Source organism: Phalacrocorax carbo, chromosome 16 (genome assembly GCF_963921805.1).
Source record: "Phalacrocorax carbo chromosome 16, bPhaCar2.1, whole genome shotgun sequence".
In the NCBI taxonomy this organism is placed as follows: Eukaryota; Metazoa; Chordata; class Aves; order Suliformes; family Phalacrocoracidae; genus Phalacrocorax; species Phalacrocorax carbo.
In genome coordinates, this window is record NC_087528.1 from 11,362,498 (window position 1) to 11,378,380 (window position 15,883).

Genomic DNA, 15,883 nt, shown 5'->3' on the forward strand with positions numbered 1-15,883 from the left:
CTGGCGTTGACCTGAGCCAGGAAAGCCACGTGGTGCAGCTCAGGACTCATCCTGACTGGTCAGGAGCCAGTGCGGTGCATGCAGCCACACTCCAGCTGCAGAGTGCAGCCCAGCTAATCCACTCATGGATAGCTGGGAGATTACTCAGCTGGATTTCTAATACAGTGGCCTTTAATAATAATCCTATTTTAATCCCTAAATCAATGGAAAATGGATTTATCTGTATGAGCTAGACGACCTGTGTAGGCATTTTAGGGAGAAAACTTATTGTGTATCTATATGTGAATATATATATAAATGCATTTGCATATTTTTGTTCCTGCTACTGGCCACTATGACCCATGTCTGTGTGTTCTGCTGGCAGGGACCTCATGCCCAGGACCCTGGAGGGGCAGATCACCATGGAGAAGACCCCCAGCTACTTTGTCACCAAGGAGGCCCCCGCCCGCATCTCCTCCATGTCCAAGGGCACAAAGCTCATCGTGGTGGTGCGGGACCCCGTGACCAGAGCCATCTCGGACTACACCCAGACGCTCTCCAAGAAGCCCGATATCCCCACCTTTGAGAGCCTGACCTTCAAAAACAGGACTACGGGCCTCATCGACACCTCGTGGAGCGCCATCCAGATTGGCATCTACGCCAAGCACCTGGAGAACTGGCTCCTCTACTTCCCCATCGGGCAGATCCTCTTCGTCAGCGGGGAGAGGCTGATCAGCGACCCCGCGGGGGAGCTGGGCAGGGTCCAGGACTTTCTGGGCCTCAAGAGGATCATCACCGACAAACACTTCTACTTCAACAAAACCAAGGGGTTCCCGTGCCTGAAGAAGGCGGAAGGCAGCAGCAAACCCCACTGCCTGGGGAAGACGAAGGGCAGGACCCACCCGGACATAGACCAGGAGGTGGTGCAGAGACTGCGGGACTTCTACCGGCCCTTCAACATGAAGTTCTACCAGATGACGGGGCAGGACTTCGGCTGGGACTGAGGCTGGCGTGGGAAAGTCCCCTGTAATTACTTGTCCAGCACGGTTTGCGTATATAAAGAGATATATATGTATGTAAAATGTACAGAAATCTATTTTATAATAATTTATTTTTAATTCCTAAGCAATTAATTCACTAAGCTGCCTAACCGCACTGGCTAGAACGGTAGCCCGTAACCTGTTTAACATTCCACAGTGTTTAATTCTAATATGTCTCTCCTTTTGTTTTTTTTTATTCTCCTCCTGATTTCTCCTCTTATTGGTTTGGTTTGTAACAAACGGTGCTTCCATTTTTCCTAAACAAAATTTGTATTTAAAAAAAAAAAAACAAAAATCAAAAAAAGCGAGGGTGGCAGGGGAGGGGTGGGGCGGGAGGGAAAGCACAAATTTATTTTTGTTATGGGTATCTGGCCTTTATAAACACTTGCTTTCCCTACTCCGGTGTCCCAGTCTCTGCTCCGGCGTTGTGCTCCCTCGTCCCACAGCTTTCTGGTTAGTCCCGCGGCTCCGGGAGGGTTCCTCTGGGGCGGGTGGGGAGGGAGGCTGGGCATCTCCCTGCAACGACACAGCTCTGCTGAGCAGCAGCGTGTTTTACCGGCGGCTGTAAAGTGTAGGGAACCCCAAGCCATACAGCTCCTGCCCTGCAGCCCAGGTCTCTGCCGGGAGGGTAACGTGCTTGTTTTCTGGCAGAGAAGCCACAGAGCCTGTTGCATGGGCAGAGCTGTCTCCTCGGTATACTCTCCCATCTTGCCTTTTGTCAAGGAGACTCTTTCCCACGATCCCTCTATGCATTTTAAAACTTAACTGCAGGACAAATATAAAAATACATGTATCTGCGTGTGACACGCTCGGCGCTGGTCCGAATGCCTCGCAAGACGCGTCGCTCCAGGAGCGCCCGCGCGCACCGGGCGCCGCAGGGCGATGGCTGCGCTGGCAGTGCGGGGAGCGGCGGCCTCCCACCAAAGACGCCGGCAGAGCCGCGGTGCCACGTGAAAACCCCAGGTCTCTGCTTGGAGCCATTCCCAGCGCGGAGGGTGTCCCAGGACAGGGCGCAGGCAGCGCTTCCTCCCGCCCTGCAACTGCCGGAGCAGCCCCCAGTGTGTGAGACTGGGGAACGTCAGCCTTGGCCCTCTTGACTCCCAGTGCTTTTTGGTCCAATGCCTTATCCGTGGTGCCTCCCAAGGAGCAGCATTTGCCTAGAGCCTGGAAAAAGCGCTGCTTTGCCCACGAGGATGAATCTGTAGTAGAGGGGGGGGATGCTGTACTGAGGTTGGGGTGTTGCTGGCAGCCCAGGCACGGGCAGGCGCCCCCCCGATGCCCTGGCTGAGCACAGGGATGGCAGCCAGGCAGGACAGGGGGCTCCGAGCTCTTATCCATCAACCCAGGTACAATAACCTGGGGGTCCTTCACCTCAGGTGGAACCAAATGCTTTGGGGCATTAGGACAGGTTGGCAGGGCTCTCCTGAGAGCTCCGGGCACGTTTTATGTGCCCAGGAGGTTTTGGTAAATACCACGAGTGTCTGATGCCTTATCATTACTGTTGGAGGTTCTGCTAGCTCAGCTGGATTGTTTTTTGGAGCATGGTGACAGCAGAAGTGATTTGCACCTTGAATTTTTACCAGAAGCAGGGCTGCGTTGTCTTTGGGCAGCCAAAACCCCATGCAGCTCACCTGCGAGCTTTGAAAGGATGCAGGACACCGGGCGTGGAGCTTGCTGGCTAAACCTCACGTCTTACCGTGTGAGCACTTGCATAAAGCAGGCAGCGTAAGTAAAACTCGGCACAGCAAACGCACCAACAGGCAGAGCACGTGTGGGTTAACGCTCTAGTTGCATACGTGTTGCCTGCATAAATGCGTGCCCTGCACCTCTCTCCAGCCGCCCGTAGCAAACGGCCTTTGAGCACCACGTTGCTGAGCCATGCCCAGCTGTGCACACAGAGGTTTTTCCCAGATGTTTCTTCTACTTTTGCAGCCTCCTTGCTCTTGCCTGCCCCTTACAGCTCTCTGCTGTGGCTTTTAGGTGATGAAAAGGCTCTTTGGACGCTGGGCCGCTCTCCCTGGGGCTTGATCTGGTCCTGCTCAGGTGGATACAGCAAAGAGCAGACTCATCTCTGGGTCCACTGCAGGGATTTTTCAGGTGAAGCGCTGCCCTTCAGTGCTTTATTTGAACCTAAGGGCTCTTGGCTTGGCTCAGGGGTGTCACATCTCCGAAGGGGTTTAGGGACTCGTGCCCCCCCCGGTGCCCGCGGGGTGCGTGTGTGTTCGCACACGGGGCGCCGGGCACTGGGCTGTCCGCAAGGAAAGGCAGCTGCCAAGCGTAACGTCAGGACCGACCTAGCAAACTGCTGGGAGCAGGATGCAAACCCCGCCCTGGCGTTTGCCTCCAAGCACACCTTCCCGCAGAAAGGGAGAGCTGGGTGAATCCTCTCGGTTTTGCCCTGAGCCATTTCTAGTCCCGCTTCCAGAGCTCACAGACCGGGCGTGGGACCTGCTGGGCTGCGCAGGCTGACAGACCACGCGCACGAGCCCCCTCCTGCAAAAGGCAGCTGCAGACTCGAGTGGTGGTTGGATCTATGCATGTCTGGGGTCTTTGGTTTTCGCTCCAGCCAGGTCCCCGGCTCTGTTGCTCTCTGCCAGGACAGGTGATGAATGCTTGAGCGTGTCTGCTTTATCACAAACCCTGCTGCTGTTGGGTGACTGAGGGGAAGGGGGTGAGGGGTGGGTGGGGAAATAAACCACTTCCTGGTGGAAAAGAGTGATTTTGGGGTTCTCAGAACCTCAGTCTTCCTACTAGCCAGCTTATGCAATATATGGCAAGAAGCTCACCGTCTCCGCTTGGCCTTTGGGCGAGCTCCCAGCCGCGACTGCGCCGCTTCCCCGGGCGCTTCCCCTTCCGCTGCGTGGCGAGAGCCTGCGGGAACCAGCACGTTGGCGTGGCTTCCTTTCCTTCCGAGCGCGTGTCGTGCCTGCTTGGGACCGCTGGAAGGCTTCGCATCCCCTGCGCCTTCCTTCCTGGAAACAACTTTTTAAGATCCCGATGCCTTCCTCAGCTATACAGCCGAGTGTGGGCTTCACTTGTACAATCAGGGCCTGCTGCAAAATGCTCTCATGAAGCAACCTTGTTGAGGAGTAGAAATACAGAGAGTGAATAATAACTCTTTTAACCTTAAGCAAATTGTTAGCCTTGGCTCAATATCCTTCCTAACAAGGTCTGCACTAGACTTTTAATGTAAAGGCCTTACCTAACAAATAAGAAAACGAAGGTGAATTCCCTGTGGTCTGCATCTGGTTGCTAATACTGGGGTCCGTGCTATTGTCATAATTTAAAAAAAAAAAACAACACCTTATTTTTAACTTAAGCTTGGAGGTGTGATTAGAAGTGCTTTTTTTTTTTTCTTTTCACATTGTAACATTAATTTATGGCTGAGTTTCATTCAGTCCTGTGTTCAGAAGTGCAGTACAGGTTTAGTGATGTGTTGTCTGTAACATGGTACTGTAGAGTAGCCAATTTGTAAAAAAAAAAAAAAAAAAGAACAAAACGTAGAGAAAAACAAAAAAAAACCACAAAAAAGAAAACTTGAAAACATGTAAATCGAGTATTTTGTTGTATGTACAACACAAATTAATTTTACACAGAGAAAGATGTTTCTAGGAAAATGAAATTCTGATAATTCATACTATTTGTATGAACAAATAAAAACTATATTTTACCAAGCGATGGACTCACTTGTATTCATTCAACGCTGCGGAGGTGGGGGGGGGGGGGGCCTCCCCACGAGGGTTTGGTGGTGCTGCCCCCCGACACTTGCGTGTCCGCCCCGTTCATGGCCACGCGGCTGTGCTGGCCCCGCGGCCAAGCCCAGGAGCGCGTGCCGAAACCAGCAGGATTTAATCACCTACGTGAGCCGCCACCCAGCGCTGGGCTGGGTTTGGGAGCCAGAGGCTTGGCTGGGCGCTGAACGCGTCGGTGTTTCGCGCCGATGGGTTGCGTGGGGGCTCACCTGCCCCGTGGAGCGCACCGTCACCAAGTAACGCTTCAGGGAAGGAGCCCTGAGGGATTGCCCGCAGCCCTGCTGAGGATGGACGGTCTTGGTGAAACCATCCTCCTGCGTCGGGGGTGCTGGAGGACGAATTCAGTCCTTTGTAGCTGGTGGTGGGGAAACTTTCCAGTGCTGAGTTTTGTTTCAAAAGCGTTGCGCTTACAGTAGTGACGCTGGGCCGAACCTCTGGGGCCAGCGGTTGCTATTGCTCCCTACACACTCAGCACTTTAAGACATAAAAACTCATTATCATTAAATTCAGAAGAATCCCAGGCCGGTGCTGTACAAAGCAGCACCTAAAGAGCGTTACAGATTTATATAACGTAGCAATTGCCACTTAACTAAACTGAATTAAAATAATTTCATTTTTCTTAGCGAGTCTTGCATCCAGTGTGGAGTAATTGATGGCAATGTTTCAGATTGCTCATTTTCAGACACCTTCTAAAAAAGAAGTCAAAAGTAAGCCCTAAATTTAATATAAGGATTTAGGAGGAGTTCAACCTGGAAACCTCCAGCTCGTCAGGATTGTGATTAGCTGCTCCCAAACTCTGGCAGTGCTTCAGCTCTACAGGTGCCTCATTTTTAAAATATATTTTTATGTAGATTTTACTTTCAAATTCCCATGTACCTTTTGAGTGGCACAGCTGGGTGTGCTGAGAGCTGACCTCAGCCTGATGGAGCTGACCAACTTGTTACCTCATTCTCACCTCGCCTTGATTGCGTTCAAAGCCAGCTGCTCCTCTGCTAACGTCCCAGCAGAAGTCAGTCCTGCAGGTGCCCTCGGTCTGAGCTCGGCTTCTCCTGCAGCAGCTCGGAGCGCCGTCCCTCTGGCTCGTGTTTTCTAAGGACGGCTCGGCTCTGGGATGGAAAGAGTGTGAGCGCTCCTCCTGCGCAGGGGGCCTGGTGCTGCAGAGGGCAGGTAAGTCCCTGGGACACGGCGGTCAGCATCCGCGCTGTCCTGGGCTTGTGGGTACCGGGGAGCCCGTCCCCGTTCGGTTTAGGCTGGGCCCTGTTCTGAGGCGCTCTTTTGGCAAGAGTGTGTGGTTTATGGGGTCACATCCTGAATGCAGAGAAGCGTTTGCTCTGAAGGAGATGGCCTGAAGGGTCGTCTGGTACCTTTGGGGGCCCCTGCTAAAGGAGGAAGGGCTTGAAGGAGAATTGTTTAGCGGAGAGGTAGGCGAGGCAGGGGCAGCCACTGAAAGGTTGCTGCTAATAATGGTGATAATAAGGTGGGTTTACTGTTTCTTGAGGTTGGTGGAAGGAAGGTGACAGGCTATTTCTTTCTTCTAAAGATTAACCAGGTCTCCAGGTTGTGCAAATGAATGTGGCATTTCTAGTGAAGGTGCTTGGGGTCCAGTGCTGAGGTAAGACCCCAGGAGCGTGTCACCTTGCAAAGATGCGGGTGCCGGGGAGGGGAACGCACAGAGCAGGGAGGGATTCAGCTGAAAGGGAAAGGGCTGCTGCTGTGAGCACCTCCACGTGGCACCTGGAGGGTGTGGAGACCTCTTTGAGGGGGGTGAGGGGAGGTTAAAACAAGGGAAGAAAGAGCTGGGGAGGACCTGTGAAGGCAAAAATTGCTGCTAAAGCTTGGAGTTGGGTCCATGTAACAAGGCCATTGAGAAAGTTGGTGGGTTTTGCAGGCAGCTCCATGTTTCCTGGGCTTTGAACCAAAATGATGCATTTAAAACAACCCTGAAGCTTGAGAAAGTTCTGACTGAGACCTGGTTTTAGGAAGAAGTCACTATTACAAGTGCTTTTTTCCTTGGGACTTCTATACAGAAGGCTGAGAGTTTGTGCTGCTGGCAGTCCCGGTTCCCTAATCACCAGGATGCTGCAATAGCTTTGCTTCTCTTCCTGAGTTTTTGTTATTTCTTCCCCCAGTCAAAAATCTTACTTAACCACTAGATCTGTCCATTAATAGCTTTATTTAAAGTTAAACTTTATTAACCTCCAATTTCTCTCTGTGGTTAAGAACCGTGGTGTTAACCCTTTTCCTAATGGATATATTTAAAAAGATAATAATACTGACTAATTAGTTATAAATCATTCAAACATTTCTATGCAAGTTAAGTGTTCAGCACCTTGTTTAATGGCCTTTATATTAAAAAGAGAGGAATTCCTGTGCCAAATGTTAGTGTTGGTACCTTCAGCTGGGATTCCAACCTCACAGTCCTCAGAGCTTCCTGTCAATCAGGATTTGCCCATTTGCAGATTATAATTAATTTATTAAAACATCTATTCCAGATTATTTCAGGGTCCTACAGACTAATTCACTGGGAGGGAGCAATTGGTACCAAAGACATGGCAGGTTGGCTGGTCTCGCTCTTTCGAAACTCTCCTTGCTAAGCTCTTTACTCTGTTTACCGCTGCTTTCCCTTATTTTCTAGCAGACCATGGTTCAGCCCTGCAGGATTTTTAGATCTTAATTTCTGCCTCCACAATTTCCCCCCTTCCTCTGAGAAGGGGCTTACAAATAGGATTGCAAGAATCAGCTACTGTAATTTGGTTAAAAACTGAAGAGCATCCTCCAGGAATATTATTTGCAACTATTTATACAGCTGGCTGTAATTGGGAGGCTTAATTCATGCTCATTAAGTCCTCTCAGGTGCTTGATGAGAAACACTGCAGCAGTGCTAAGCGTTACTGGTTATTCAAGCTGCTTACAGCAATGAAGGCATCACCATTTCTCTTGGCTTGATCTTTTCCCATCCCACCAGAAGCTGGTAGGGAGGACACTGGAATAAGCTGTCCTCAGGAACAAAGTCTGATCTGGATATTGGGGTCTCACCAGAAACTATGTGCTGCACCCTGGTAGCAACCAAAATTCTGAACAAAGGGATGAAGTTTTAAAAGAATATGCTCAAAATATGGCTTGGCAGAGAAGATGCAACTGGCTGCTTTGACATCTAGGTCATTTAGCTGGGAATTTATGTGTCAAAAGCTTAAAAGCTTCACCAAAGAAAATTTAAGAAAGCACCATGTTTCCAACTAATTAAGTAATGTCAGCCAAATATAATTTATGTCTCACCATCACTCATGTCTACAGCAGAATTATCTCATTTTTTGATTTCTAATGACTTTCTCTCTCCCATTAATCTGGCCATGAATTATTTTTATATAACTTTTTGGCATTGAAGCAAAGAATCTTTTTTTCTTTTTAATAAGAACAGTATCTCTAGATAATTCTGCAACACCCTGAAAGGGGACAGGGAGTCTAGCTTGGGTTTCATGGCACAACTCTAGCCTTCCCCAGGAACCCTGGTAGGCTCTACCCCAGGTCTTCCTTAGGACCTCAGCTAGTCCTTGCTTCCTGAGGCTTCCCTTGTCCTTTCTTCTAGTACCAAGTCAGGTATACAGGTTCTGGTTTGGTCTGTATTCTAACAACAACAACAACAAAAAAAAGGCTTTTTTCCTGTGGCTCTCAAGGAATTTTGTCAAGTGCGTTTTCACAGACCATCGCTGGCTTTTCAGTTCCTCGCAGCATCCCTGGCTCTTCTCACAGATACAGGCTGTTGGTTCCTCCACCTATCATCTGTGGCCTTTCCCAGGCATGTGTGTTCTGGTTGTTGGAAGTGTTCATTTTCCTGCTTTACTGCTTTGGTTCACGTCTTAGATTTACTAATGGTTTGTTACCTGAAGTTCAGCTCTTCCAAGTCCCTGGAGCAAGCTCTGGGGATGGTTCTATACAGGACTTTATCTTAGACTGGATCAGACACACAGTTTGCATCCAGTATCCCATCTCTGACCCCAGATAGCTCCAAGAGCAAGGAACTGGAGATGAACCTTGCTCTTCTGCTGCTCATAGGTCAACAGAGGTGAATCTGTAATTTGGAGGTCCATGTTCTGCCTGGGTTTTCTCTAGCAGTGCATCCGAGTCCCTTCTCTAGTCAAGGCGGACCTTGAATGTAACCTAAAGAGATCAGCAAATACCCCGTCTTATGAAACTTCCAGTCCCAGCTGCAGATCAAAGAAACTTGGGTAATTCAGAAAGGCATCCAAGTATTGGGTGCTTTACATATATTGGCCTGAACCTCCAAAAAATGCCTTTGTTTCCAGCCACTGCAGAAGCAGAGCCTGCTACCCACCGTCACTGAGAGCAATCCTCCTGCATCTCCCGTGGGAGGAACTGCTGTTTCCAGCCAGCCTGGGTTGCTGCAAGCTAACCTGGTTGGCAGATGACCCGGGCAGACAGCTAGGGCTGCTCCAACACCTCCTTGGGGAAAGCAGGAGGGAGCACGCAGCCAGAAATGCCAGCAGGGAAATGCCAGGCAGGCAGAGCCTCGGCTGGCAGAGGTTCACTGCCTTCAAAGGGTGAGCCAGGGAGGAAGCTGCAGGCACTAAACAGATCACTGAAGGGTGATACAGAAAATGGGTACGGTAGGACTGTATAGGGATGCCTCAAATACTGTCTTTCTGTGCCCTTTGCATGGGCAGGGGTTGCTTAGAGGTGCTTTATATATGAGTATTTCTGAATCCCAGTGGGTCATGCCCACTGAGACAATAAATGCGTAACTTAAATTGGATATGGCTGACTAGCCACAGCTCTTCAAGCTCTCATCAGGAGTGAAATTGCACTTCTGGCTGGTTTGGAAAATGAGAAGTTGTCTATAGCTCAGCGTTTCCCTAGCGCTTCACCAACAGCTTTCAAGGGGAATGTGGTTACAGCTGGCTTGGATTGACCATGGTCTTCCTCTCTCCTGTGACCTCTTGGATGACCAGCTAGGCTCCAATTTTGAATTCCTAAAGCTGAGCTCAGGGAGGAATAGGGGGAAAGTGAGCAAGTGAGCCGCAGTCGTGTGGTTGCAGCCCATAAAGCTGGAGGACTCTGGCTGGTGCACAACATGTCGCTGCTGAGGACTGGGGAAGGCTCTGGCCAACCTGCCCTGATCCAGGGTCCCTCATCTCAGTGGGCGCAGGAGAGACCGTGGTGTTCACAACCTACTGCAAGAGATGCAGGGCTGCTCTAACCCGTGTCTTACTCTGCCCTCCTCCTAAGCCAAACCAAAACTTGAAAAACAGTCTGACAAGCAAAACTCCCCTAAAACAGAAAGGTGTTTTTTGACTCATTTCTCTCCTTCCCCCTGATTTTCACTATTTCCTGTGGAAAATCCACCTCACCTGTGGAAAACTGCTTTGCAGAAACTTCCATGTAGTTTAAAAAAACAACCTTTTGGAAAATGGAGTGGCACTAACACTCCTCTGCCAATTCTGGCCCAGCATAAGGCAGCCAGATGGGGCAGCGGGGATCAGAGCAAGGACCCAGGCCGCTGGATGTGTCACTGCCACAGGAAGGGAGGTGAAAGCTCAGCGTCCCACCTGGTATCTGAGCAGGTGTGCAGATGAAAATCTAGCAGGCAGGTATGGAGACGTGCTGGAGCCACTGGGCTGTACTGGTATCCAAACCCATGCTAACTGCTGTTCAGTGATGGACTAAAACACAACTGACAGAAGCGTCAGACTGCATTTGTCTGTCTTTGATAGCAAGAATGATGGAAAAAGTAAACTCTAAGCCAGGTACTAACGCAGCTCAGCTAGGGGGAAGCTGCAAAGCACGGGTCTCCTAGGGCCCAGCAGCACCAAGAAAGCCCGGGGATGACAGCCCTGCTGAAGTGCCCAATTTAGCAGGTACCTACCCAAAAGCTGGGGCCATGGTCACATGCAAGTGTAGGTGTGTTGCGTCTCCCCCCCGCAGCATAGGCTGCGGGCTGCTCCGGTCATCCTAAGACATGGACAAGCCTAGATCATTATAGATTAATACTGTATAATTGTTTTCAGGTCTTTTCATCAAATCCCAGTGTGGAGGGCCAGATCCTCATCTGGGTGTGAGTCAGCCTCACTCTGCACACTGCAGCTGAGGTTGCCCAGGGGATTTCAGTGGATCAGCAGGGCTTATGGCAGCTGGTGGGATCTGCTTCTACAGAGTCTCTAGCCTAAGTAAAGGTCTTCAAAAGACAGAAACAAATGCCTGGGCAGTCAGGTACTTTCCTCCCACTCCATCCTGAGCAACCCTGTGGTACTGGGCGAGATTGTCTCTTATTCCACCTACCTTGACCTGGCCACAGATGCATGAAGTGATGCAGCTGTACGAGAAATCCAGCTGGCTGTCAGTCTTTGGGAAACTCGTATGCCATGTGTTAGGCTGGCTTTATTCATCCCTGGAGGGGAACAGTACAGAGATCTCATTACACTTCCTCTGTGGATATTTGCTTTATACTGCTTTGTTTGAGAACATCCCTGGCAACTCGGTTGTTTGAGTATTGTGCTCTGAAATATACAGTATTTATGTATCAACAGTGAATAGCAGTCTCCAGGCAGAGGGATGCGATTCAAACGGTACAGCAGTACGGGGAACGCAGGGTGAGAGGCCTTGCACAGGACCTCTGGGAGTAACTGGGACTTGGGAGGTGAGGACTGGACTACCGGTGGAAGGGGAGCGTATAAAATGTTTGCTGAGTGTCTGTGTCACTGTTTGTGGCAGAGCCCACGAATATCGACCAGCGAAAGGGACTAACCCTTGTGCTCACGTGTAGCTCTTTAAAGGTGAAGCCAGCACTCCCTATCTGAGTCTGCACAGATGCCCAAACCAAGAGGCTATTGCAGATGGAGAAGGTCATGCTCAGAAGCTCTGACTATTGCAGGGACTCAACTGTACTTCTTGCCCTTCTCAAGGAAGGGTAACGGTGGGAGACTTGATCTTCTGAATGTTTCTTGGCATTTCACAGACACTCTAAAAGATTTATCATGAGGTGCTTTTCCAATTCTGTACAATCCCATTTCCAAAAGCAACTTGGGCCCTTGGCGTTCATTTTCCTATGGAAAGCTGGTGGGAACTAAGTTCCTATGGCCTCTAGCTTCAAAATAGAAAAGCAATTTGCTTTTACTGGCACTGCTGGCAGTTAGATGCCTAATTGGGATCTGGGCTTCAGGACCAATTATTTCTGAAAATATTGCCTCAGACATTTAAATGCCAGGTGCTGGGCAGTTTCTCAGGTTCTTCACAGGTCTACAATCCTGTTAGGAGGTCATCTAAAACGTGTGTGTGTGTGGGAAATCCTACATTGTGAGAGGCTTGGTTTATGTTCCTGGATTGTCTGGATGTTATGGGGTTTTGGTTTTTTTTTTTTTTTTGGCAAGGTTTTTACCCTGCCTGCATGCATCTGTTTTGCTTCCATCCTGAAAGCTCCCAGTTCTGCCTTATCTTACTCTGGTGTTGTTAATTCTGGTTCTGCACTTGGACGCTACAGCTGGATGCATGTGTATCTTCTGCTGTTCACCACCTTCACTCTCCTATTTAAAACTGTAAATAATGATGAGTCCTGGGAATAAACAGTAAGTTCAGGAAGAGCTTGTATGTTAGAAAAGATTGACTAATTCTTGGCAAGGGCAAGTTGGCATAGCCATGTTGACTTCAAGGGAGCTGAATTGATTAATGTCAGCAAAGTGGCTGGCCCTGTTTCTCCAGATGTTCTGGTGAATGCCTGCAGATAATGAATCCTGTCTGGAAATCTGGAGAAATTTATTAATATTTGTGGGATAAAGGTGGTGTTGCATAGGTTACTATGACCAGCTCCGGGCACGGCCCAATGCAGGGCAATAAGCAGCCTCACTCTGCTTGCTGAGGCATCGAAGGCTGCCAGAGAGACCCTAATTTGGCTGCAGACAAAGCTGTTGCAGCCATTGCTGGAGGTGGATTTATCAAGTGAGTGATCGTAGCTCGCCGCTTCTTGTTGCGTGTGACATAAACATCTATTATCTTCATTTGTAAAACTTCTCTGTGGCTCACCTCAGGGCAGATACTTCTGAGAGCTCAATTACAGGCAGTTAGTTGCCTGACAACACTTCTGGCAGATGCTAGCAGAGTGCAGGCGCTGTATCCCTGTCAGACAACAGATCTCTCTGTTTATTAATGTACTGTCATCAAGAGGTGCCTGAAGTCACCTGGGAAGCTCCTGGGTTTCTCAAAGGGGTGGAAAGGGATGCAGCCTTGAGCAGGAGGCCCTGTGGTGGTTACTGGAGGTCCCAAGAAGTCTTCAGCCACATCGAGCCCCATCAGGATGGAAGGACAGCATCCCCGTGTGACGGTCAGTCCTCGTCCCTGAAGACAGTGCTGTTCAGACACAAGAATTTCCATCCCTGCTCTCTAAGTGCAAAGGGGTGAAGTGGTTTACCCAAGGACATGCAATTAAAGGTGGGTCCCTGGTCCTCAGCCCACAGTTCTTGTATATAGCATTAAAGCAGATACAAATTCCACCTGAGGACTGGACCTCCCCTCTCCTGAGGGATCAAAGAATACAAACTCTGTCCCTGTGCTGCAGCCACCAGTAGAAACAGTCCCTCTGGTGCCCGAGGGGGTGGTCACTGATGTCGTCTACCTTGGTGTCCCACCGCATGGTGGGTGACTGTGGAAAGGAAGGATCTCTAGGCTTACCGCACCCAAACGATGCATTCTGAAGCAGTTCTCCAGCAACCTCCTGCTCTGCTGACTGACACAATGACAGTAGGAAGAGGCCAAGAGTCTCCTGATAGTGATCTGGGTTCTTTTAAAGTTTTATTTATTTAAAAGTCTTTCTTTCCCCTCCTGAAAGGCAGTGGAAGGGCTCTGCATGGCCAAATGGCAGCCCCAGTGATCAATTAGTTCCTCCTAACGACCAACATCCTGCAGCGGTGAAGGGTCACGATCAATCACTACCTATTATTATTACATGATGAAATTGTAATTATGGGAGGGAAACACTGCATTACACTCTCGCATCCGTCATCCCAGAGCTGCTCGCTTAGGTGGCACCTTTCAGTCAAATTCAGGAAAGTACTTAACGAAGGGCCATTAGCCCCCTCTTCCCTCCCTGCCTTCTGGTGTGAGACAGGCAGGAACTGAGGCAGAAGCAACGTGAGGGAGAAGTGTGTAAAAGAGGTTATTGCACCAAAACTCTCCCAAGCAAACCCCTCAGGTGTCCCCATTCACTGGTGGCGCAGCATATCTCCTAACCAGCTCATGTCTTTGGTCCTTAGATCTGTGCAAATGGGAATAATTTCTTTTTGCTGGAAATTCTAAGAAATCTTTTAAATGAAAACAGCTTGAAGTTCCTGGCAGATCACAAAGCTTAAAAATAAGAGAAGAATAACCCCCTGGAGTTTTGGTTGCCCCAGGTTGAATTATTTTGCCAGAAACAATCCAGAAGTTCAGCAGTGCCTCTTTTGATTGGCACATTACAAAGATTGATTCTGTTTTGAAAAAAGTGCCTTTAGAGACTTTTCAAATATATGAGAAATGAATGAAGTATTTTGTAGTCAGCCAAAGAATTTTTGTTTAAAATATTGGTCAGAATCTTCCCTTTTATTTTTGAAGGGGTCAAATAGCTGTCAGAAATGAGCCTTTTGTGGGGCAGCTGGATGGATTTAGATGACCTCAAGGTCTGTTCTACGCTATCTTCTGTGACCCTATGATATTAATCTCTGTTCTAATGTCCTGATCATCAATTATTGCTGGATAAAAGAAAATGTCATTTGATAACACCTCCCTGGCTGTGTTTGCGCAGGCTGCTCCCTGGCCCTCACCCGTGCAATGCGGGAAAGGGATCTGGGATGCACCTGCCTGGATTTTATTGTTTCCACTGTGGATTGTTGGGAAGCTGCTACAAATGTTTGGGGCTGGATAAATGCCCTGGGGCACAGGGAGAATAAAACCTTCAACATATCTCCCAGTCTAGACCTCCCCAGCAAATTGAATTGGCATGGATGAGTCTAGGTGCCTTGCTCTGGCTGCTGAGGGTAGAGGGGACCCAGGTCAATTAATCCCTGAATTAGGCATCTCCTGGGACTGAGGTGAATCTGGGCCAAAATAATCCTATGGCTGATCTCTAGTCCCAGGGCAGATCTGATTAAATGGACAAGGGGATTTTTCCCTGCAGCAGTAACTTGAGAGCTGCTCTGGTTGTACGTACGTGAGTAGTCATTTCTCTCTTGGTCAGAAGAAGACAGCAAGTTCCACATCTCTCTCTCTTTCTATCTTTCTTTATTATTTTTTTTTTGTCTTTGGGGAGGTTTTGGTCTCTAGCCCTGCCTTTTCCCCAAGAAGAGGGCTCCCAACAATGCCTTCCCTGCTCCCACAGGGTGATTTTTTTTTTCTTTCCCCTTTCTGCCCTAGTTGCTTTTATATTCACATGGTCAACCTTTGCACTGTGCTGTTAGGTGCTTTTGCGATGTGAAGAGTGCAATAATTTTTTTTCTTATCTTTTCTTGAGTGTTTCCTCCCACCTCCCTCAATTGTAATTGAAGAAAACTTGTTTGAGCCCTGCAGCACAAAGGTGGCAAGGCTGAGTTAGAAACAGTGATTTTTTGCTGCAAAACATCCAAAGTGTCCCGTGGCTGTCTCTCCTTGGGGTAACCATGTGCTGGGCCAGGAAGGCTAGTACTTGGTCACTTAACTATTTGTCAGCTTTCCCCGCTGAGCTCCTGGTAAGCTCTGCCTCGAGGAGGATGCCACTGGGCTGGAGAAGGCTCTGAGCCCAAAGACTTCTGAAGTGTTTCTTATCAGAGAATGAGAAATTTTCTAAACACAGAAGAAAACAGCGGTGGAGGGAAGGCATCACTGAAACAATCTTCCTCTTGCAACAAACCACTGAGAGTTATCACGTTCCCTGGCAAAGGAGTCCCTCCAGCTATTCTTAGAACTTGTTTATAAAAACGTTAGTATGGAGTTCACAGTAACAGACCCCTAATTGACCTAGAGTGTGTATTAAATAAATAATAAATGGGAATAAAATATCAATGAGTGGTGTCTATAGCAGACATCTGTTTTCTCACTGGCCTGCAGCCATACCTCTCCGGGCTGTGATCTCGTCAGCCAAGCGAGGTCAGCCGAGTT

General features: G+C 49.0%; 1 protein-coding gene across 1 annotated transcript in view; it reads left to right on the forward strand.

The window, feature by feature from the left end:
- The window catches only part of HS3ST3B1 (heparan sulfate-glucosamine 3-sulfotransferase 3B1), a 30,811-nt gene extending 26,117 nt beyond the window's left edge, over positions 1–4,694 (forward strand). Inside the window, exon 2 of the mRNA XM_064467265.1 lies at positions 365–4,694. Within this exon, the coding sequence (XP_064323335.1) occupies positions 365–983 (619 nt within the window). The 3' untranslated portion in view covers positions 984–4,694. The remainder of the gene's footprint in view (positions 1–364) is intronic.
- Positions 4,695–15,883: the final 11,189 nt, after the last annotated feature.